The 23,335-nt window shown below is 57.9% G+C and overlaps 3 protein-coding genes across 3 annotated transcripts in view; 2 read left to right on the plus strand and 1 right to left on the minus strand.

Annotated features, from left to right (window-relative positions):
- RNF213 (ring finger protein 213) overlaps window positions 1-1,848 on the plus strand; it is a 47,883-nt gene extending 46,035 nt beyond the window's left edge. The window contains 4 exon segments of the mRNA XM_088535872.1: window positions 71-268; window positions 793-882; window positions 996-1,174; window positions 1,691-1,848. Coding sequence (XP_088391998.1) covers window positions 71-268; window positions 793-882; window positions 996-1,174; window positions 1,691-1,844 — 621 coding nt within the window. The 3' untranslated portion in view covers window positions 1,845-1,848.
- Window positions 1,849-2,187: 339 nt separating this feature from the next.
- ENDOV (endonuclease V) lies at window positions 2,188-13,034 on the plus strand. The gene is made up of 9 exons (XM_088535873.1): window positions 2,188-2,237; window positions 3,069-3,240; window positions 4,363-4,497; window positions 4,885-4,924; window positions 5,273-5,385; window positions 5,495-5,563; window positions 6,197-6,325; window positions 12,125-12,201; window positions 12,950-13,034. Exons 1-9 carry the CDS (start codon window positions 2,188-2,190, stop codon window positions 12,978-12,980), a joined length of 816 nt encoding a protein of 271 aa, XP_088391999.1. The 3' UTR covers window positions 12,981-13,034.
- A 6,786-nt stretch (window positions 13,035-19,820) lies between these two features.
- NPTX1 (neuronal pentraxin 1) lies at window positions 19,821-21,900 on the minus strand. The gene is made up of 5 exons (XM_088535851.1): window positions 21,453-21,900; window positions 21,150-21,357; window positions 20,646-20,890; window positions 20,391-20,570; window positions 19,821-20,305 (listed from the first exon to the last, which is right to left on the minus strand). Exons 1-5 carry the CDS (start codon window positions 21,888-21,890, stop codon window positions 20,084-20,086), a joined length of 1,293 nt encoding a protein of 430 aa, XP_088391977.1. The 5' UTR covers window positions 21,891-21,900; the 3' UTR covers window positions 19,821-20,083.
- Between the last annotated feature and the right edge of the window lie 1,435 nt (window positions 21,901-23,335).

Here is a 23,335-nt window from a genome sequence, read left to right on the forward strand (position 1 = left end):
GCAGCTTGAGTAGCAAGAAGGAATGGATTTAAGTTAATACTTGCAACTGTTTTGACCTCTTGGTTTTCAGAGCTCTCTTCCCACTTCTGTGATAAACATGATCAGTGGAGAACTGCTGTCCTATAGTGACGTCTGTGATGCTCTGTCTGTCGCTGAAATTACGTTGGGATTTCTTGCCATGGGTGGAGGGAACCCTGAAATGCTTCTGACTGAGTACATAACAGAAATTCTGCAGATGGGTGATCAGACAAATCCTCAGGTACTGCAGGTAAGTCCAGAAAGCAAAGCTTTTATTCTTGTGGGATAAAATCTGTACTGGCTTATGCAAAGTCCAGCCAGCCTAATCTCCAAGCCCGGTAAAAGTCTGGCTTGAAAAAGTGTGTATTGGAATTGCCTCCCCACTGTATTTTACAGGAGAGAAGAAAACAATTTCCACTTTCACTGCAACAAGTGTTTGCAAGGTGGGAACACCATATAGCTCATGATGCTTAGCACGTTCTAGCAAATTTCTGCAGAAAGGTCAAGTGCAGGATGCTCAGACTGAGCTCTCCTGTGCAGATCATCCCCCTTCTGCCAGCCCTGGGAAAGAGCCCTTGCTGGGGTGACAGCGTAACTGGGTATAATGCTGAAGCTGAGCAAAAGACACAAGGAGGACAAAGTTCCAGTATTGAGTCAGCTTTCTCCCTGCCCTAACCCCTGCTGCAGTTTTGACCTGTGTGGGCGCAGTGATGGAGAAAGAAAAGCTTCCTAAATACAACTCTCCCATCCAGTTTTTCTTCATGTTTCTTTCAGACCCTTAGCAGATGCCAGCTAAAGCACAACGTAGCCTTATGGCAACTTCTCTCTACGCGCAAGTCAGAGCAGCTTCTGCGCCTCAAAAGAGTAAGAGCACAGTTAACCTCGGGGTCTGTTCAAGCCTTTCCTCTCTTCTAAATGAAGCTGCTTATGGGGTCCCTGTATTTTGTTTGTTTCTTTTTCCCCTGCCTCATTTTTAGGATCCTTTTGAAGATATCAACACAGCCTACAAAGCAGAGCTTACTCCAGAGCTTGCCAAGCACCTCAACACATTCCTTGCCCACTCAAGGCTGGAGACCTTCCTGCAGGAGCTCCATGAACTGATTACCCTGAAGCTGCGGCGTGTACAAGCTGTGGATGACTTCAAACCCTTCTGGGGGTAAGAGACTTGTGCAGCTCTTAAGCTTCTCTGCCCCTCTGAAAACGCGTGCAAAGGGAACGGTTCCCTTGGCAAACATCAGCCCTCCTGGACACAAAGCACAACATTAAGAATCTGCCCCTAGTTCTAAGCAGCACTGTTTGTTTCTAGCATATATGACGACTCCTTGTTATGTTACACAAACTATTTCGGCAATGTTGCTGGAATGTAGCAGGGTTTGCTCATTCTGAGTGCTGAAGACGAACACAAGTCCATCTGCAGTCACTGAGCTGAGCACATGCCTGGCTTTCTACACACAGGCTAGGCCCAAACGCTTTAATCCTGTTCTTCAATCTCCCTATGGTCTCGGTTAACATACTGCATACATAAGTGGTGCTCACATCATGTGCCGCTTCTCCTAAAAAGTGTGTGTTAATATATGTTAACATGGTGGTGCATTTCCAGCACATAAGCGTGGCCCACGGCTATTTTGCTGCATACAATTCATCAATGCAACTTTCGCCCTTTCTTTTCCAGCTTGAAGGAGACGCTCCAGCCCTTACTGGACTTCAAGGAGTCGGAGCTCTCGGCGGAGCTGGACGATGGCTTCCCGGGGGACATCCTCCTCTCCCACGCCGTGGCCACCTGGACAGCAGCCGCTGTCTTCCGCCGGGAGCACCGAGAAGCCTAAAGAGCCTCCCCAGCACCGCCGTTTGGCGGGGGGTGGTGCTGAAAAATGCTCTTTTTTTTTTTGTTTGGTTGGTTTTTTTTTTTCTCTCTGAATTCCGCGTTTCTGGATCTTTTTGTACTCGAGCGGTCTCGCACTGCCTCAGCGGCGCGGCCGGCCGCCCCGCAGCCCCTCAATAAAACCCGTGTCGCTCCCACCGCTTCTTCCTCCTTTCCATGCGGGAGCGGGACGGGAGCGGGAGGCGGAACGGCCCCTTCCGCCTCCCGCTCCTTTCCGGGCAGGAGCGGGAGGCGGAAGGGGCCGGTCCCGCTTCCGCCCTGTTCCCGCCGTTTTCCGGCGCGCGGCGATGTCGGAGGCGGCGGAGCCACCGGGAGCGCCCCTGAGCCTCTGGGCCCGGTAATGGCGGCGGGCGCCGCGCACGCGCGCCCGGGGGGGACCCGTTTTTGCGCCCGGGAGTGGCGGGAGCTCCCGGCCTTGTGGAGCGGGAAACGTCCCCGTCCGGGCCTGGTGCAGCCCTGTCCTTCTGCCCGTCTGGTACCGCTACAGGAAGGTCCCTCTTCTTCCCCGGTGCTGTCAGTTCCCTCTCGCTGTTCGGTTCCGGGACCAGCGGATCCCTCTCCCTGGCTGGTGTTGGTACTGGCGGATCCCTCTCCTTGTCTGGTACCGCTACTGGCAGATCCCTGTCCAGTCCTGGTACCGGTAGATCCCTCTTCCTGTCCCATACCCCTACCAGCAGATCCTTCCTCCTGGTTGATACCAGTGGATCCTTCTCCCTTCCTGATACTGTCTGATCCCTCTTTCTGCCCAGTCCTGGTACTGGCGGATCCCTCTCCCTGTCTGCTTCCACTACCAGCGGATCCCTCTCCCTGCCTGGTGCTGGCGGATCCTTTTCCTTGTCTGGTTCCGCTACCAGTGGATCCCTCTCCCTCCACAGCCCCGGTGCTGCTAGATGCTGGTCCTGGGCAGCCCTCGCACAGGGGCTGCTCTTTGCCTGCTCCCTCCGCAGCGCCTGGGCAGCCACATCTCCCCTTTCCAGGGAAGGTGGATGAGGGTCCCGGCGACTTACGGGGCCACCTGGACAGAGGCACCGGCTCCCACAGGCTGCGCGGACGTGTTGGGGGCCCACGGGCCGTATCGGGGGACAGCAGGACACGGCTCGGCCCCGGGGCCCTGCGAGCACGAGGGCCACGGGACCCCGTTTCACTGCGGCCGCATCGTCCTCCCTAGGGAGCAGACCCGGTTAAAGGCCGACGTGATCGAGGCGGACACCGAGGAGTGGCAGAAAGAGCCGGGCTTTGCTGGACTGCAGAGGGTGGGAGGCGTGGACTTGTCCTACGTCAAAGGGGATGACACCAGCGCCTGCGCGTCCCTGGTGGTCCTCAGCTACCCCGACCTGAAGGTAACGATGGCAAGCAGCCGCTTTCACTCCGCAGCGGTGCGTGGGCTTCCTAGAGAAACCCAACGCAGAGGCTGGTACCTGCTTTTTCTCTGCATCGCAAGTGAGCTGTCACTTGTGCCTTCAACAAAACTTTTGACCGTATGTTCTGCAGAGAAGATATATAGAGGCAAGAACAAGGGTAAGGTTCTAGACATGGGTTTGGAAATGTGTGATATGAACTGCTGCTAAGCACAGGAGGCTCTTGGGAATCATAAGGAGGTTGCGAGATACCAAAGGGTAGCTTTAGTGGGCATTAAAATCGGCCGGGAGATAATTGGAAAATGCAGTAAGGAGATGTTCTGATGATCAGATAAATATTGAAAATAGTCAAGTTCAGGCAAAATCATTACCAGAAGCACAAAGGATCACTGTTGGCACATATCATAGCAGCATTTGTAGCAATCCTGGTGGCTGATGTCCTATTTGTGAGACTTAGCTGGTAATCCGCTAATAACACAAGGTGTAACTTAGGCTTTTTCAGATCTGCCATGAATCCCATATCCCTCAGTCGTTTAACTTAAAATAATAAAGCTACTTGATCCCTTTTCCACTTCGATTCCAGTTTTCAAACTGACACAAGAATTGTCTTTTAACTATAAAACTTGTCACAAACAGAGGAACAGTTTGATCAACGCTGGGATTTTTAAGAACTGGCTTTCAGATTCTGCGCCAGTTCTTTTTTTTTGTCCTACAAGGACACTTTTTGGCCACTATCCTGTTTCTCAGGCTTTTTTTTAGGATCCTGCTTGTTTCTACAAAGAGGCAGAGGTACTTTGATAATCTGCCTACTGTGTGAACCTTGAGGTTCCCCACAATGTGTTTGAAGAGCTGCCTTGACTTTTCTCAAGGACTTCACTCTCAAGTGAGGCATGGCAGGACACATCCAGCCCTTTTCTGTCCACAACCCAGAATTTGCCCCTTTCTCTAACTCAGACAGACTCAGCCCAGCAGCATCTCTGTGGGAGAGGTGAAAGCAGTAGAGTACCACAGCAGAGAGCAGGAGGGAGAGAAATACCAGAAGAGAGGCACCTGCAATTAACTAGGTGTGTGCTGGAGATGGTCTTCTCTGTGCTGTGCTCCTAGGTGCTGTACGAGGATTGCTGGATGGTTGCTGTGACAGCCCCATACATAGCAGGATTCTTAGCCTTCCGAGAGGTCCGTTTCCTGGTGGAAGCAATTCAGAGACTTCAGCAGAGAAAGCCCGGGCTCAGACCGCAGGTGTGACGTGGTGGTTTGTCCCAGACAGGGATGATGTGAAGGTTTAGAGCTGCACCACCCACGGCTCTCCGCGGGCAGGGAGGAAGGCTCAGGTTGTACCGAGGCATCTAGTTATTGCATCTTCAGGGCCCAGGAGTGCAGAGCCAAGGCAGCACAGTTCTGCTCTGCGTATAACCCCAAAGACAAGAGCTGCCAGTAACCAAGAGCTCGTGCTGCTAGGGCGCTGTTATTTAAACTTACACACTGAGGGGAGGCTTTTATAGAGAGAACTCTAAAGGATTGAAACAAGGACCTCTCCTCTCATAGGACCACAGGTGGCTGTAAGGGCTCTTTGAAGTGTCTCAGCACAGAATAACATGTTTGTTTGTTTGTTTTGTGCCTTTCCAGGTGCTGCTTGTAGATGGGAATGGCCTGCTCCATCCCAGAGGTAGGACCTCACTAGACTGCAGGACTTCGCCTCGCTCTTCTGCAGTCCCATGCTGTCACTTGAGATTCCTGTTCTTGGGCGTTTTGCGTCACACGAGAGAGCTTCTTATTAAGTTCCAAAGATAAGGGTTGGAGGAAGGAGGGTTAATATTGATGGGTTAATAATCTGAGGTTAATTTTTACCTTTGCCTCACAGGAACTCGTGAGGTTCTCTTTCAAATTCTTTGTTCCTCAGAGGTGACAGTGTTTCTCCCCAAGAAAGCTTTCTGACTCGCATGGCCCCAGCATTGTTGTTAGGGAATTTTCAGAGGAACATGCAAATGCTGCTTTTGTGTCTCCTTGTTGGCAGGATTTGGTGTGGCCTGTCACTTGGGGGTCCTGACAGATCTACCGTGCATTGGAGTGGCCAAGAACCTCCTGGAAGTGGACGGCTTGGCCAGGGATGAGCTGCACAAAGAGCAGGTTAGGCCAGACTGAGAATTCTTTCTCCTCTTTAACATCCAAACAGAACTGGGACAGATGCATAAAAGTATTTTCTACCTAGCTAATCTTCTGTGCTTTTATGCTCTAGATTCTTTCCCTGAAGACGGAAGGAGATGCATTCCCCTTGACTGGCACTTCAGGGAATGTCCTGGGCATGGTAAGCTGGGGCCATTCCCTGTCCAACTGGCCTTGAATGACCCTTTCAGCTTCGTGTAACTGGAAGCATTGAAAAACATTGTCTGTGTCGTGGGACTGTCTCAGCAATACCAGTTCAGAGAGACAAGATCTGAACAGCCAGTAACACTGATTTTATTCTCATCCTGCCAGCTCAGGCGTTCTTAGAAATCCTTAAAAAGGGGGTGGCAGTTCAGGTCCGTGGCTATGGCATGTGAGATGCTGTGCCCCACCAGCCATGTTTGTGAACCACTGCCAAGGAAAGGTGCCACTTCTGTAGCAATTTCCCAGGATGCAAAACGGGAGCATATGTCTCAGAACAGCGATGCACAAGAAGCGAGCAGGTTTAGGAAATGTCCTTACTCAGTGATATTTCAGCACCGTCTGCATTAGCAAATCTGCACACTACTTCCCAGGGCAGTCCCACAGTCATGGAGATCTAAAAGGGCAGACAGTCCCTGAGAGGAGACGCTGGGAAGGATCAAGAAAACTGGGATATGCCAGATGCGGACCCTTTCTGAAAGCAGGTTGTCTGGCTTATAATTCATCTGTCACTTTGCATTTGTTCAAAATAAGCCCCTTAAGTATTTGATCTTTCTGGTTTGTGAATGCACAGGTCCTGCGTAGCTGCCGCATCAGCACTAAGCCCGTTTATGTCTCTGTGGGCCATAGGGTGTCCCTGGAGACAGCCGTGCGTCTCGTCAAGACCTGCTGCAAGTACCGGATCCCGGAGCCCATCCGACAGGTACGAAGGCCGGGGAAACCGAGGAAGGAACATACAGGCCTGAAACAGGGAATCGGGCAAATAGGCAGTGGAGGGAACGGGACAGCAGTGAATTTTGATTCTGTGATAATGTGTCAGGGGCTTAGCTGGCCCTGCTTCTAGAACCGCAGCCATCCAGCTTCCTGCTCTGTTCTCTGCAGCCTGCCATGTTGTTATTGTGTGGTAAAGCTCCAGCTGGTCCTCCTTTGCTCTTTGCCTCTCCCCGTGACGCAGTGCCCAGAAGCAGAGCCAGCCTGACGGATTCCCTGCTCCCTCTCCACAGGCAGCCTCTACTGCTGCTGTTTATAATAGCGAGGAGCTGGAAATGCAGTTTTCCTGGGCACTGTGGGCCGAGCACAGACTGCAGTGCTGCTCCTCTGGGCTTTGCTCTGCTGCTGCACTCCGCAAGGAGCTGCAGGCTTGGGGACAACAGGCAGCCAGCAGGTGACAGCACTGGACCACGATCACTGAGCCGCAGCCGCCACCAGGGCTCTGCTTCAGACTAATTAAATCACAGCAGGGCTTGAGAAAAGGATCTGGAGAGTCTAAAGCCTCCAGGACTTCTAGCCTGGCAAGTGCTTCCCTTCTCCCAGGGTCACCTTGCCATTATCAGCAGAGTCGGGCCTGACCCGCTGCGTGCTCAGACGAGGGCCCGTTCATATGGCTCTGTTTGTAGCGTTGCCCTGGAACACGGAGATCACGGTGCTTCCCCGCGGAGCTGCTCAGGTGTCGGGCGCCTTTGCTCTTCAGCTGCTCACAGCAGTGCTCAGAACACCCCGCCGGGGGCTGTTACGCAGTTTCCACCAACAGGAGCTTCACTTTGGTACTGCAGTGTCTTTTGGAAGCAGACTAGGTGGCCTCTAGAGGTCCCTTCTAGCCTCAACCATTCTGTAATATTGAGTTTATAGCTACAAAACAGAAAAAAAAAACCCTAGCATCTTAGAAAAATGCAGTCCTTGGAGCGCCCATACCAGAAAGTACACTTGCCAGACTTGAGCAGGCTGATAGATCTTCTTATGTAATCTCTTCCAGCAAGGGACAGATGCCTCAGCAGAGCTCTAAGCTAGCTCTGCAGTGTGGCATGTTCAGGAAAAAGGGGAAAAGCGTTCTTTTTGGAAATAGAGAGATGTCTTGCAGCTTTCCAGTATGTGCATTTTGTTTCCAGTTCCCAACAGCAGTTATCAATGGTCTGAGGTTCTTCCAGTCCTCTGACTAAAACCTTTATTTTAAGTGATGGAATGGATTGTGGCTACTCTCCTTACAGAGAGATTTGACATCCAGAAAAGTCTGTTTAATGTAGAGATAGAGGAATGGCATGGGATTAGGATATTAAACACTTTCATAGGATAGATTCACCTAATTGGAAAAAAATCTGCTAAAATGTAGGGACTCATGCCAGTTCAGATCAGGCTTCTCCCCATTAGGCTTCGTCTGTGTAATAACTGTGATTAGTGCTTTGCACTTATTTTGCTTGCAGAGGGATGGTCTTCCCACTTGGGCAGTTTGTCAGATTTTGAGGATCCTCTGCAGAGATTTGCTCTTTTAGAACTACAGAGGGACAGAGGGATTGAGGTAGGCAAGAGCTGTCATCCCAGAATCATGAGCAAAACACTAAAACCAGCAGCACTGGAACAAACCCACGTCCTGAGGCAGCTGCCCTTGCCCATCTCTGACAGGAGTCAGAACCCGGCTCCGTCGTTTGCCCCTGCTCCAGGACCCAGGACTCCCATGTAGAGCATGAGTAACAGGAGCTCTTATCACTCTCCAGCTGACGAGGGTTGCTCTGGGACTGATTCCTCTAATTCTGCTGTTTCAACTGCCTGGCTGGCCGCACACCAGGCTCCTGCTCACTTGATGATCCTCTGAGCTCCAGCTGGCGCCGTGCCCGGCTCGTTCCCGCTGGCTCAGGGTGCTGCTGCTGGGCAGTGATGTCGCTCTCGCCCACCAAGGAGGGCAGAAGTTTTCCTGCTCAGAGCTGTGAACGGCTGCAGGTTGCTTTACACAAAGCATTAAACACTTAGCCAACCAAGGGCTGAAGAACAGACCATGGTCTCTATGCTGTGTGTAAACAGCTCGTGCTGCCAGCAGGGAAATTGGTCACTGGCATCCTGAAGCTCTTAAGGCTTTAGGACACAGCCCCCTACTACTATGAGCTTGCTGGGTACTCGGGGATGACCAGTGCTCCCTCATAAAATAGGCAAAGCAACAATTCTAGGCCCTAATGCCAGCGCTAGTCCCCTCTGAAAATAGAAGCAATCTGTGAGGATTATTACAGGACAGTTATCCATCTTATTGATTAGCCTCTTGGTTAATACGCTGGGTTAAGCTCTCTCAGCTCTGTGTTAGGAGCGAGCCAGTAACTTGCCACCTAATCAAGCATTAGCTTATGTTACCAGCAGAACTCAGTTTGGGATTTTTCTTCACCAGAAAAATAGTCTGTAGATATGACTCTTGCTACCTTGGTCTCCCAATAGGGACTTTATTGAACAACTTCTTTCCCTTTTTATAAAATACATCACATAACCCCTTATCCTGAAGAGTGATCAGAGTTATTTGTCAGTTTGGTTATGAAACTGTCCAATTATAGAGAGAAGGTAAAAAAAATCTCCCAAACAAACCACCCCTTATGTAAGTGTTTTTCCTTCTCTAGCTTGCAGAATTGTTAAGCGGTTACGGAGCTGCGTTTCCAGCAGCGACAGGCAGAGCCTCCCCATGAGAGACCTGGCTGGGAGGTGCCAGGGATGGGAAGAAGGTGGTGGGGAGCTCGTGGAGGAAGGGGAGAGACTCCTCGGAAGCAGAATAACAACAGGAGTTGCGAGTGCTTCAAGGACAGGCACTAGGGATGTATTAACCCGCTTTACTAGCGTGCTCATCCTACGCTGTGAAGCCTTTCCAGATGGAAAGGTCACAAACTGCTTTTTACGGGGAGACAGATACTGTTGTCTTTGAGGTGGGGCACAGCAGCTTTTCTGAAATGTCACCCTGTAGCAGTGTTTTTGAGAAAGGAATTTTCTGGCACAGAAAAACCTTGGGACAATGTAAAAAAAGTGCCAGTGCTGGAAGCTTGCCTAGAGACTGGGATCTGCGCATTTGTGAAAGCATCCAAGAGTCACAGGTTGATGTGATACAGCACTGGAAAGCTGACCAGTATCACTCTTGGGGAACAAGAGCATCAGCTAGATGCCCAGCAGTGCTTTGCATGTTCCAGGAATGTCTGCTGGTGTTTTCCTAGTCCACACGCTCTTCTGTGTTGCTGCAGACTGAGCCCTTAGGCCCAAACGTAATTGGAGGCCATGGGCAGAGGGTGTGGGTGGAGGCCCCAGGTGGGGCTGCTTGGGATGCTATTTGTGCACATAAGGCCCCCCCAGAGCTTTTGGTGGGGATGGTGGGGTAGCAATTCCTATAAAGTTAGGAATAACAGGGTAAATCCATCTTTGCTTGCCCTGACTCAGGAGGCCTCATGGCACAGGAGAGTGACTCAGAAGGGGAAGGGAAGAACTGGACACTTGCACGAGGAGGGTTTGATGAAGTCTAGCAGCAGCTCTGAGTTGAACTTGAAGCAGGGGGAGGGCAGTTTGTCGTGAATACGGTCGAATCTCAGTCTTAATCTTTCTGATTTCTGTCCCTAGCAGGGGTTCTCTGGAAAGCAAAGCCCAAGGGCCTTAGCAGTGATGTGGCCTGGCATGTAAACATGTCTCTGTTGGCCTGCTTGGCAGCCTTGCTATTGTACTTGTACCTAGGGCAATGTGAAAGGTATGTCTCTCATGTTCATATGACAAGTGCTGCCAAGGATGTGCTTGTGTCTTGTCTCTGTTTGCTTTTATTGGATGTTTTTACCTGCTTTGGTTGCATAATTACCATCACACAGCCAGCCTGTAAGGCACATAGGCGGGATGAGCCAAGCTCTTGCCTAGGGGAAGGGATATGCAGCAGACTCGTGGTTTGCTTCTCCATCTGTTGCTGCATCATGCAGCTGCTGGAACAGAAGAAGTAAACGGATGGATACAGGGATGGCTCCAGAATGGGCAGTACCAGCCTCTCTCCCTCCGCCTCATATCATCTTGAGAACTGTCCTGTTTGCTGCATCTCCATCTTCCCAAGCTCTTCGCAGTCTTTTCCATAGCCTTGTTGCCCCTGCAGATTTCCAGTGTCCAGTGGAGGGGAGAGCCCTGTTTCTCAGCTGAGCAGCCCCTGCCGAAGTTTGATGTTTGGGGACATCAGTGTCTTGGTTATAACAAACCTGGGTGCTCTCAGCGTGCTCTGAGCGTGGAGGCTGCAGCCTGTGCCCGCTGGCAGCCCCAGTTCTCCTGGTTCTTGACTCCTGCTCTGTTTCAGTGCCTGAGCAGCGAAGCTGTCGCAGCAGAGCCTGGGGGTAACTTTTCTTCCCAGCCATCCCTGTCACTGCTCAGCCCCCCTGATTAAGCGCAGGGCTGTAAACCTGGTATTTCCTTGGTTTGCCAGAGCAGGTGAAGTGAAGCCGCTTGCAGTGTGACCTGCAGGTCCAGAGGTGACAGGGGCACCTCGTCCCTCGCCTCATCCTCTGGCTTTCCTGGCCGTGTTGCTGGGCCTCCCCGGGCACATCCCTCTCAAAGGAGCTGTTCTCTAGTCCGGTGGGAAGGAGACGCCGAGTGTTGGCACCTTCCCTTGTGCACAGGCGCCGGTGTCTCTAAACCAGAATTGCTTCTGGCGTTGGGGAGCCCTGAGACTCTCAGGAAGAAGCTGCATTTCTCCTCAGCTTGGAGGCACTTTGTTCATAGGGTCCATCTGTGTGAAGCTTCCTCGAGTACCGTCAAGGTCCAGACCCTCTTGGCCAGAACTAGATGAACATTTAGGGGTGCACGGGCCGGATCCTTGGCGGAACCGCTCGGCCGCCGAGCTGCGGTGCCTGTGCAGTGGGCTCTGCCGTGGGGCGGCCCATGGAGGAGCCTGGCTGCTCCTTACCCTTTTCTAGATTGTCCCTGCCTGTGGAAAAAGTCATCTCAGTTCAAAAGATGGAGGCACTAGACCTTCCTCAGGCTTCCAGCTCTTCTCCAGCGTGGTTCTACTGCCAGGGCTCATGAAATGGGGGCGGGTTGCAGCTCTGAGGAACAAAGCACAGTGGCAAAGCAGCCCCTCACCTCAGTAATTCCTGCTTTTCCACCTCTTCTGGCTTAGCCCGGGCAAACCCTTGAATGTCACATCCCTGAAATGTATGGAGGTCATTTTGGGAACCACCCATGTTGGTGCAAGGTAAGAAAGGCTGTTGCAGTTCTCAGCCTGGCAAGGATTCCAGCTGGGTCAGTGTTTGCTGTGGAAGGACTCACCATATTGCAGCGCGTCTGTGTTATTTCATCCTTCAGGTCTTGTAGAGACCTTTGGAGACATCTGGCTGCTCTCACCCTAGCTGCTGCAAGGATCCTGCAGCCACGCTTGGCGCGCATGGGCCGTGCCACTTGTCTCCTCTACGCGCCACGTCACCTCCTTGTTCTTGGAAAAGGGAAGGGGCAGGCAGCCAGGATTCAGAGAACATCATTTGCGCTTCTGAAATGAATTGTACCTCATCAGGGCTGTTTAACCCAGGACCCTCTAGTTCTCCATTTTAAGTCTTTAGTCTCTATCCAGCTTGCAGCGGGACACAGAGACCAAACAAGAGAAGAAACACAGGTTTCTCTTTGCAGAGCAGTTGTCCCAGGACTATTTGTGATGTGCTCACATGAAGGGCAGGGGGGTAACCAAGATCACTAAGGGGACACCAAGCAAGCTCATGAGTCCCTTGTCATCCATTTTCCTCCTTAATTCCAGGCTGATATTAGATCGAGGAGGTATATTCAGAAGCATCTGCATTCATCGCCAGAGGTCACACCTTCTGCGCCAAAGAGGTAGGTGTGTGGGCAGCCCAAGCAATTGCCTGTCCACAGAGGATCTGCTCATGTAATGATCTCCAGTAATGGCATTAAAGGGACGGCCAGGGTAACAAGGGGAGCTCAAGTGACATCAGGGCACATGCTGCCTCCCTAAGGGGTGATTTCTGGTGATGGTAGCCATGCCGCTCCACGCGTTTCTCCCAAAGAGTGCCACGTCCTCACCCGGGGAAGGTCACCGGGGATTTGGCCCGTGTCCGGTCCCTGTGATCAGCAAAGCGCTGCCGCCCACAGGTGTGACATAAGGGTGAACAGAAATATCCTGCAAGGAGCTGTTTTCTGTCCACAGAAAACACAGGGAGGGTCAAACTACCCCGCTCTTACATAATGTAGGACAACGGCTACTCAGTTACAGCAGCTAAGTGCACAGCAAGCGCGGGCCACGCGGGAGCTGTGCGTGCCAGGGCTACGCTGCCTTTCTCACGAACTTCGTGCTAATTCATTGCTGGCTTCTGCCAGACCCACAGAGATCCCATGTTGGGCAGATACCAAGTACTAAGGCCTAAAGAGCTGCTCGTGGACAAACCTGTGTCAAGACTCAAAGCCCAGTCAGCTCTGAGGGTCATCCTGGACCAAAAAGAACCATTTAGAATTATATTTCCCCAGCCCTGTATGTCCGAGCCCCTTGTTCCCTGGGTGACAATTATTTAGTCTTTTTGACTTCTGCTTTTTTAAGTCTGTCATCCTTCCTTGTTCTTATTCCTAGACGAAAAAATGAGACCAAGCCTGATCACTAATCTGATGCCAGAAGAAACTGCGGGGCTCCTGTAGCTGAATCCTCTGCTCCACGGAGCCTGTGGGTCCATAAAGCACGACGTCCAAGTGCTGTGCTGGCAAGGCCACCGCTGAGCAGAGCGGGGCAGGACGGTGCCAGCCCCTGTGCGGGGCTCTGGCGCGCAGGCAAACAGCCTCTGTTCGAGGCTAGAGCCTAGAGCATGTTTGTAGGTATAGCTGATTTTTAAACAAGCACTGTAAAAGCATCTCTTATAAATTTGTAAATTTACTACAATTCACTGAAGTGTTTGGGCAATTGCAGGAGGTGATTTACAAAGAGAGACTGGGGCCCTTAACATTCTTAGGAACCTTTGGCTCCCTCCCTCCGTGACACAGACCTCCCTTCTCGTCTCTTTTGGAGCTTCTTCCCTGCAGACCCCGTGCTCCCGCGCTCGCTGCGCTCCGGGGAACAGACGCCCAGCGCGTAGCTCCGGCTGGTTCCGACAGACGGGCGGAGGACGCTGTGTTGCAGGTGGGCGTGTGATTCACGAGGGAGGCAGGGATGGAGCCAAGTCTGCTGCGTGCTTTGGAAGCGGCTCGGGTGCCTGCGCCCCGGCACCTGGGAGGCTTTGTATTTGGGGCACGTGGCTCCTGCCTGCCTTGGTGCCCCACAGCAGCCCCCAGACCTTCGTGGCCCCACGGAAGGCTGGGCACAGGGTGCCCGGTGCTGCGGGTCTTGGGGGAGCTCGCCCTGGATTGCTGCTGCACCAACACTGGCATGCAAGGGCAGAGGTCTGCTTGCCACGTTGCTGTCGTGACCCTTTCCACTGTGACGGAGCTGGTGGGGCTACGATGCGGCTCAGCTCTTCCTCAAGAACAGGTTGGAGAAAGGAAAATTTCCCTTCAAGGTGGCTCCCTCCTACACAAGCAGCCGAGACAGCCGGAGCCCGGCCTGGTGCTTTGCAGTCTGAGCAGGCCGCGAGCGCCGGTGTCAGGTCAGCAGGGAAGCTCTCTGGGACTGGCTTGTTTGGATCAACATCCCTCGGTTCCGGAGCCTGCAAACCTTTGCATTAGCAGCGGAGCACAGAACAAACAGTTTCTATCCCTGAATCAATACAGCTAGTCTGGTTTAGTCCTTTTAGTCTAGTCTTTTTTCTCTCTGAAAAGGAAAAATAATGTTTTCTTGGTGATTGCAGAAAGGCGTTCAGGCTCAGCGCTCCTGTGGTCTATTTTAAATGCTGCCAGGTGCTTCATCTTTGCATAAAGTTATCTTACGTTTCTCTTTTTGCACATAAGTCTCAGTAGTGCTTTGGGCTTTGAGGACCTTCAGCCTTTCCTACATGACTGGCAACACCTGGTAGATCAGAGCCTGCATTGGTTCCTCCCTGAACTGCAGCCCCGAAGCCCAGGTGAGAGTAAGGGAAGGGATTCACTAGTTGTCATCTTCCCCCAGGGCCCAACCTGAGAACTTTGTTGGTCACTGGAGGGTTAAATACCGGCAGTGTCTGTCCTGGCAGGGTTCTCTCCCCCAAACTTGCCAATTACTATGTTTTAAAAGCAGAACCACCCGTGACTTTAGTTTTCAAATCCTCTGAGGAGCGTGAGCCTCCTGGGCAGCCCCAAAGTCTCCTTCCCTTGAGGATTTGTTACGTGGGTGCACAGAGCGAGCTGGGACCCTGCGGCTGGCCAGGCCCCCCTGCCCAGGCCCTTGTCCCCTGGGGGGGACGGGAAGGGGATCCCGGCTGCCAGACTCGGAGCTGCCGGGAGAGGGAGGGAAGCGGCAGCCGCTGCTCCTGCCAAGCAGGGTCACAGTGTAGCTGGTGCTGCTCTCCCTGCGCCGGCAAAGTCAATCCGGCCTAAGGAGGAAGCTCCGGCTGTGCACAGAGCTCTGCGGGAGGAGGGCAGCACCGCAGCGAGCGGCGACCCTGTCCTGCTGCCGCCCTGCGGTGCGGATACCCTCCGGCTCCGCATCCCCCGGGCCAGGGCTGATCCCGCAGCCCCCCTTAGCTCGGGATTTAGAGTCAACGCAGAGCAGTTGGACTGCTGAGTCCTTCCTGGAAGGAGTTGATCCAGCTGCTGCCCAGCAGTTCATCCCTTCCTCCTTCCCGCTCCATGCGGAGCGGCTCCCTTGCTTAACTGCAGGGCCAGGGCTCTCCGAGGCTCCCTGTAGCTACAGGCACAGACCGAGTGCCAGGGACCGGCTGCCGCTTCCTAAACCCCCTTGGCAGAACCCCAGAGAAAGGAATGTTTCGAAGCTGCTTTTCTGGGCCTGTTCCTGAGCGTTGCTGCTGCAGGAGCACCCAGCCCATGCTGCAAACCCTGGAGACACCCAAGGCCTCTCTGCTGTATCCTTGCCCTTGCACATTTATCCTGGGAGGCTGGAGGGCCGCGTGGGGATCAGCTGTGCCCAGACCCGTGAGGAGGGACCCTCTGGAATGGGACTCAGCTGGGGTGGCTGCTCCCTTAGGAAACAGGCCCCTTGGGCAAGAGGGGTGCCCCACTTTCCCGCTCTCCTGATGCTTCTGTGGCTTCGTGTTTGTGCCTGGGCTTCGGTTGCTGTTGTGTCTGGGGGCAGCGCTTTTGTGTGGAAGAGGAGAGCTGGGCAGAGTCCTTGGAAGGGGCTTTGGATGGAGGGGACAGCACATGGGACAGGGTTGCACGTGGGTGACATCGCAGCGGTCCCGGCTCCGTGCGCTCCATGCTCCAGGGCTCACCTGCAGCATGTGGGGCTGTGGGTCGGGGAGCTGGTTAAACAAACTGCCTAATCCCTGTGTTTGGTGTCTGCTTGGGGCTGTGTGAACACAATAAGGGATTAACGTGGTCTTTATCTAATTGGTTTATAACCCAGGGAAGGGAAAATCGCTTTGCAGGGCATGAGACCTCCTCTAGTAGAAACGCAGCGGCCAGAGCCCGGGTGCCCTTTCTGCGTAAACTCTCTTCCTCCCTAGCATCCTGTTGGCTGGAAATCAGGTTTTCTGGGTCCAATATATTTGATGGTTTCTTGCCAACCTGCCGTGAAGGCTCCTCTCCTGGGGGCTCCGCGGACGCCCTTTCTAGCAATTCTGTCAGTGTTTTCTCTTCGGGGGTCTTGCTGCTTGGTGACTCGCTGGTGCCAGCAGCGCGTGGGCGCAGGGAGGAGCGCGGCCGGGCTGTGCCTGCTCCGCTCTGCATTGGAGCTTGGGGCAGGTCCTCCTCCTCCTCATCTTCCTCTTCCTCCTCCTCCTCCTCCTCCCCTGCTCTGTGGCTGGACACGAGCACACAGACCGTTCCCTGGCCCGGCTTTCCTGCAGGCCCCATGAGGAAGGGAAGGTGCCTCGTGCCAGGGGCTGCGTTTCTCCTCGCAGGGAGCCCAGCTGGGTAACTCGGGCGCAGGTGTCTGGGGCTGCCTGAGCAGAATTCCCTCCTCCGCGCCGGGAGCTCCGGGCTCCAGGCAGCCTGTGCTGAGCGCTGGGGCCTGGGGGCTTGGAGAGCAGGCGCTGAGCGGGGGGAGCTGCCCCGTCCCCCTGCCCCGGGCCGGCCCTGTGACCCCCTGCCCAGAGCCCGGCCGCCTCCAGCAGCTTCTTTGGCTTTAATTAATGTGCTCGTTTAAGGGACAAGAGCCACTGGGAGCAGATTTGACAGGCACCTTAATAACAACTGAGGCAGCATGGGGGGCTGCTGCTGGGGTGGTGGAAGGGGCTGTATCCCGCAGGATGCGGAGGTCATGGAGCTGCTGCTCTTGGAGGTTCCATTTGCCACCCGCTCCCTCCAGGGAGGCCCTTGTCCCCAGCAAGGACAAGGGACCACGTTTTGTCCTCTCTGTAGTGGGTGCAGATGCACCTTCCCCCGCCCCCACAGCCCCAGGCTTTACTTTAAGCCCATGTTAATTAAAAAGCAAATGAGTGGAATTTCTCTTGACATCCACATTAAGTGCAAAGGAGGTAATTATGAGCCGTGTCATTGGGGTGAGGGAGCAGCGGGAGAGCCGCGATGGTCCTGGCCCCCAGTTGGCCCCTCGCCCGTGTTCAGGGCCAGGATGGGTCTGGGGGCTGCTCTGCTGGGGACGGCACTTGGGCCTCGTGCTGCCCTCGCAGGGGTCACCTTTGAGGATGCAAAATAGAGGCCAAAAAACCGGTCTCTGCTTAATTCCTGGGTTAGTTTCCAGCTCTGGAGCGGGAAGCAGGATGTTTCCTTAGGAACGTGCTCGGCTGCTCGGCTTGTGCCTCTGCCTGCAAATCCCCAGGTGTTCCCGCTCTGCTGCTGTTTATGAGCTGGTGCATCGATTTTTCCTTTTTTTCCCCCTCTTTTTTAATGTTTTGTTTCTGGAGTTCTCCGTGAACCCTGGCGGGGAGGCCCCGGGTGGCCGCCAGGTCTCCTGCCTGCGGAGGTGGCTCTGCCGGGGCTCGTGCGGCGCCGGCCGCTGTCCTGCCCGGTGCGGGGTTCTTGGTGCGGGACCGGCTCCGCGTCCCGCGCCCCTTGGGAGGACGCGGGTACCGGGGCGGGGAGAGGCGGGCGCCGGGGCCACCCCGGCCGGGACGAGCGGGAGGAACCCGGGGCTGCGGCCGCGGGGACGGCGGAGCCCGGGCTGCCCGGAGCTCCGCGTTACGGGGGAGCCTCGTGGGAGCCGCGAGGAGAAATGCGGAGCCCCGCGAGCTCCGCTGCTCCCGCTGACCCAATTCCGGGGCCGCGGCGACGAGGGGCTGCACCGGAGACCCCCGCACTCGCCGAGGGTGCCCGGAGGCGCCGTCGCAGCCGCCCCCATCGCGCTCGGATGCGGCTCCGGGGCAGCTCCCCTCCCCGCGGCCTCCCCGGGGGCAGGGAACTGCCGCTAATTACACAGCGCAATTAGCGCGCTGCCGCGTCTGTTTTTAATCGGCTTTGGAAGCTGCCTCCTTTCTGCCGCCCCGCGCGCGAGGGGCGCTCGCTGCGGCCGCGGGGAAGCGATTCCCGCCCGTGCAGCAGCGGGGTGAAACCGGCAGCGCCCGGAGCCGCCTCCGGTGCCGGCAGCACCCCGGTCTCCCCGGCCCTCCGGCGCCTCGAGCTCCGCTCACGGCCGCCCCGTCCCGGCGCTCAGTGCTCGGGCGGCTCCGTCGCTCTGGGGGTGTCCGCGGGACCGGGGTGCAGGACGCGGCTCAGCGGGGCGCGCTGCCTCCCTGCGCCTTCCTCGGGGCTTGGCAGGGACGGGGCGGCCGTGGCCGGGGTCCGCGGGGCTCGTTCCTGCGCGCAGCGGCTCGGAGCGCTCAATCCCGGCCGCATCCCGCCCCGGAGGTCTGAGCCAGCTCCCGCCCCGGTGCCTGTCCCCGCGCAGCCCGAGAGCCCCATCTGCTCCGCGGCTCCCAAAGCCGCCGGGATTTAGCGCGCTCGGCGCTGGCGCGGGGGAGACGCTGCCCGGGGCTCCCCGCACCGCCCCGCTCCCCGGCTGCCCCGAACCCTCCCGAGCCCCCGGGAGGCTGCGGGGCCGGGGGTTTCGCTCTGCCCCGTGCGGCTCTCAGCGCGGCCGCGTTTCCCGGCTACCAGGAGGGAAAAAAACAGGCTGTGGGTGTTACTTTTTTATGTGCCATTTTTGCTGTTTGGGTCGCGGTGCAGCAGCTTCCCGTGCGCGGCCTCGTTCTCCTCCCCGGGCCGCGAGTCCAGGACCCCCCGCGCTGGAGCCGGCGGCTGCTGCGGCTCCGGGGACAGGAGCAGAGGCTGCAAAGGAGCTCAGGGCAGGGAGGATGCAGCGCGGAGAGCCCCGGGCAGCATCCGGGGGCAGCCCCCGGCCCACGAGGCAGAATTGCCCGTGTTAACCCCACGTTCCTCCCCGCGGCGAAGCCGAGTCCAGTTAGGAGAGACTCCCGTGTCTTTCTTCGCTCTTTATTGTGTAAAAATAAAGTCAACAGTTCATGTAATCCCGGCAGGAGCATGGAGGAAGCGCGGGCGCCGCGGGCTGCAGCCCCGGACCCCGCGGCAGCCAGAGCGAGGAAGAGGAGAAAGGTAGAGCTTTGGTTAGCAAAATAACGACAACTCGAGATACATTTATTCTCTCCCCTGCTATACACTATGTACACGCTGTTGATTTCACACCCTCTTTGTTGGTTTTTGGCAAGTCGGTTGCCCCAGGGACCGCGGGGTCGGTTCTCGTGGGCGCTGCCCTCAGCGGCAGCTCGTGCTCGGCGCGGACGGGACCGGGGGCGCGGCGGGAACTTAAATTAACTCTCGCTGGGGCTGAAAAAGAGCACGGTTAAAACGCGGCCCGGGGGGCACCGCAGGGCCCGTCCCGCTCCCCCGGCGGAGCGGGACCCCGGGAGCTCTCAGCGCCGCGGCCGCCCCGGCGCCGGGAGGCGGCTGCGATCTGTAGTACAAACCAGGCGTCTAGAAAAGGAAACCATACAAAATGCATCTGTTATTCCAAAATACGCTTCTTCTACCCCTCTTCCTGCAAATCTCCTAGTATTTTTCCCCCCATCGGGGAGCACTGCTTAACTCTATATTCTCTTCATAAAAATACCTCTTTTTTTAATGGTAATAAATTTCCCTTTACAGTAAGAGAAAGGATATATCGTGTTATCAAAAGCAGAAAGGCTTCAGACTCGTAGCGGTCGCTCGCCTCGCCGGGGCCGGGCGGCTCCTCCGCGGCCCCGGCCGGGGGACGTACCTGAGTGAGGCAGCTGGGAGCAGGGGGGACAGGGGCTCCCGCTCCTGTCCGTGCCACCACCCCGGCTCCGGGGGGAGAAGTCCGGGAGGGAGCAGAGCGGGGGGCTCTGCCATCCACCCCCCCGCCAGCTCCAGCATGGAGAGATGCTGCGGGTAGGAGCAGGGATGCCACAACCCCCCTGGCTCCAGCATCCTGCCCCGCACCGGGGGCTCCAGGCGGGAGGAAGAGGGGACAGGACAGGACGGGGCTCCGGGCAGGGGGTGGATGGCGGCCCGGGCGCGGGGGTGGCGAAGCGGGGGCCGGGGAGGGCGCAGCCGCGCCGGGCCAAGGCACGCAGGCGTCGAAGGAGGTTGGCAAGACAGAAACCGGACGGTGGCGGGGCTGGGGGGGACGGTGACGTCGTTCTCAGGTGGTTTTGCGCAAGAAGGAAAAATTTAAAAAAAAACAGAGGAGAGGAGGAAAAAGAAAGACAGGGCGCTGAGGAGGTTTCTCTCGCGTGTCCGTGGCGGGGCCCTAGTTGAGCTGGCGGCAGGCCTCGAAAGTCCACTTGGTGGCCCCGCCGTAGACGTCGATGTTGGCCTCGGCCCAGGCGATGACGTTGCCGGCGAGCGCCTTGCTGCTGCACGTGGCCAGCCCGTAGACCTCGCCGGGGCTCAGCTTGCGGTCCCACACGTTGAAGTGGGCCAGCTCCCCCACGAAGGCCTGCGTGGCATCGAACCCGCCGCCCAGCGTGTCCTGCGGCAGCGGGGAGCAAGCGAGGGAGCTGCTGTCACCGAGGGGCAGAGCGTGGCCCCCCTCCCCGCACCGGCGCGTCCCTCACCTGCTCCTGGCCCAGCACCAGGACGCCCTGCGGCTTGATGGGGTGGTAGGGGGCCAGGTTCTCGCCGCTGCCGGCCTGCATGCCGTCCTGGTAGGCCTCCCACACGCCGTCCCGCGTGGTCCACGTGACGCAGATGTGGTGCCACTTGCCGTCGTTGATGACGAAGGGCAGCTTGGCCACCTGCAGGCAGTGGGTCAGGACGGTGGCTGCTCCCCCGTCCCCCCCTTTGGCCTGCAGCCCCCCTCTCCCCACTACCTTGTCATTGATGAGGATCTCCATGGGGTTGTTGCCCCACTCGATGAGCACGAGCTCATTGGCCTGGCCGGGCACGGCGTAGGAGAAGGGGGTGCCCATGCCGGGGGAGGCGCTGGACTTCATCCACATGCACACGCTGAACGCGTACATCTCGGGCAGGCTCTTCTTCACCTTGGCGTACATGTAGTTGGTGCGCAGCGGGAACGTGAGCTGGAACCTGTCCGTGGGCCGGTTGTCCTTCTGGCCTGCGGGGCACAGAGGGTCCCGCTGGGCTCCGAAGCTGGATGACCCCCTATCTGCCCACCCCAGGGCTCCGCTGCTTTGGGGGTTCCCCCCATGCCCGTTATGTAACAGAGCTGGAGGGGGCGGCGAGCAAATCCCTCCGGCGCAGCCCGGTCCCTAATCCCCAGCCTGGCCGCTGCTTCCCGGATGGAGCTGCCGGAGCGGGACCGGGCAGCCGCAGCAGGAGGGTCCCGGGCCGGGAGGTCCCGCGGGGGTCCCTACCTTTCTCCAGGTCGCTGATGCGCTGGTGCAGCGAGGTGAGGGTGCTCTCGATCTTGCCGCGCTCCTCGGACTCGTTCCGGGGGCCGAACTTGCCCTCCTCCAGGCTGTTCACGCGCGACAGCACCTGCTTCTCCAGGTCGTCGATCTTGTTCTGCAGGATGTCCTTGAGGTTGCTGCCCTGGCCCGAGGCGTTGAGGCGGCTGAAGTGCTGCGGGGGGCAGAGCGCGGCGCGTGGGCGCGGGGCGGCGGCGCGGGGGGGGGGGGGTCCCACGCGCGGCCGCGGCGCCCGGCGCCCCCGCGCACCTCCAGGTTCTCCAGGCGCGTCTTGAGCGCCTGCAGCGTCTGCCCCAGCTGGCTGAGGGTCTCGGCCGCGGGCGGGCGCGACAGGTCGCCCATGGTGTTCTTGGCGGGGCCGGGCTGCCGGCGGCCGCCGGGCGCCTCGGCCGCGCTCTGGCTCTCGCAGCGGCCCAGCTTGGCCGTGAGCTCGCGGATGGTGTCCTGGTGCCTCAGGATGGTCTCCTTCTGCTGCAGGACCGTCTCGCGCAGCTGCAGCACCGTGCCCCGCAGCTCCTCGGCCGCGCCGCCGCCCTGCGCGGGCGCCGCGCACATGTCCACGTCCACGGGCACCGAGGTGCAGATGAAGCGCGTCTGGCCCAGGCCCTGCGCGCAGCCCCGCGGCGGCAGCAGCACGAGCGGCAGCAGCAGCAGGAGGCTGCGGGGCAGCGCCGCGGCCGGGGCCATGGCTGGCGCCGCCGCCGCTGCCCGCTCCGCGCGCACTGCCGGGCCCACTGCGGCACGCGCCCCTCTTATAGCGCCCGGGCGGGGCCGCGCGCCCTGACGTCACGGCGCGTGGAATCCCGGCGCGCGGCTCCCGCGGGCGGGCGGGGGGCCGGGGGCGGCGCGCGTGGGGCCGCGATCCCGCGGGGGCCGCTCCCGGCGGCGGCTCCCGGCGCGGCCGCCCCAGCGCCGGGGATCCCCCCCCCGGGCCCGGGCGCCCCCCGCGCGGCTCCGCGGGTCTCTCCCGGATGCGGGGGACCTGGTAAAGCGGTGAGGGGCGGCCGGCCCGGAGCTGTCCCACCGCAGCGCGGACGCGGAATAGGGTCCCGTGCGGCGACACCGGCGCCCGGCTCCGCTGTGGCTGCTGCTCCCTCCCCTTCTTCACCGGGGAAGGAAGTCCCGGCACCGCGGGGTCTGTCCTCGGTGCCAACAGGGTCGTCACCTTCCTCTTCATCGGGGCTTCAGCCCGGGCCGGTTCCTCTCTGATCCTGGGAAGGGAGCCCGGGGCTTCTCCTAGCGCTGCTTCCCCCCGGGCTTCCCGCTCCCAGGGGACCTGTCCGCGCAGCCCCCGTGGATCCCCGTCCCCAGGCGCTCCTAAACCCGCCCAGGGGCTTCATCCTCGCGGGGAGGCTGAGCCCGCAGGCGGCCGGGAGAGCGCGGTGCTGCCTGCGCCGCGGGCGAGCTGGGGCCTCCCGGCTCCCTTCCTCGCCTGCCCTGCTAAAGCTGCACTGCAGCAGCCCATATGGCCGGAGTATTTACATAATGCCAAGTTATCCGGCGAAATGGGAAGCAATTAATTTTGATTAGTGAAATGGGTCAGTAAAATGCGCGGGCGCTGTGTCCGCGGTGCGGGCTGCCACAGACGGGCAGCGCTGCTGGGGTCTCCCTGCCCGCCCGGCCTCGCTCACCGCGGAGCCGCGCGGAGCTGCTCACGGTAACGCGGAGCTGCTCACGGTAACACGCGGGGCTGCTCACGGCAACACGGAGCTGCTCACGGTAACACGGAGCTGCTCACGGCAACACGCGGGGCTGCTCACGGTAACACGGAGCTGCTCACGGTAATATGGAGCTGCTCCCGGTAACACGGAGCTGCTCCCGGTAACACGGAGCTGCTCACGGTAATATGGAGCTGCTCCCGGTAACACGGAGCTGCTCCCGGTAACGCGGAGCTGCTCCCGGTAACGCGGGGCTGCTCCCGGTAACACGGAGCTGCTCCCGGTAACACGCGGGGCTGCGCACGGAGCAGCTCACGGCTGCACGGAGCAGGTCAGGGCAGCGCGGAGCTGCTCCCGGTAACGCGGGGCTGCTCCCGGTAACACGGGGCTGCTCACGGTAAAACACGGAGCTGCTCCCGATAACATGGGGCTGCTCACGGCACCGCAGGGCTGCTCCCGGTAACGCGGAGCTGC

This window comes from Tinamus guttatus, unplaced genomic scaffold (assembly GCF_059628265.1).
Source record: "Tinamus guttatus ecotype Peru unplaced genomic scaffold, ASM5962826v1 Tinamus_guttatus_pri_ptg000649l, whole genome shotgun sequence".
Lineage (NCBI taxonomy): Eukaryota > Metazoa > Chordata > Aves > Tinamiformes > Tinamidae > Tinamus > Tinamus guttatus.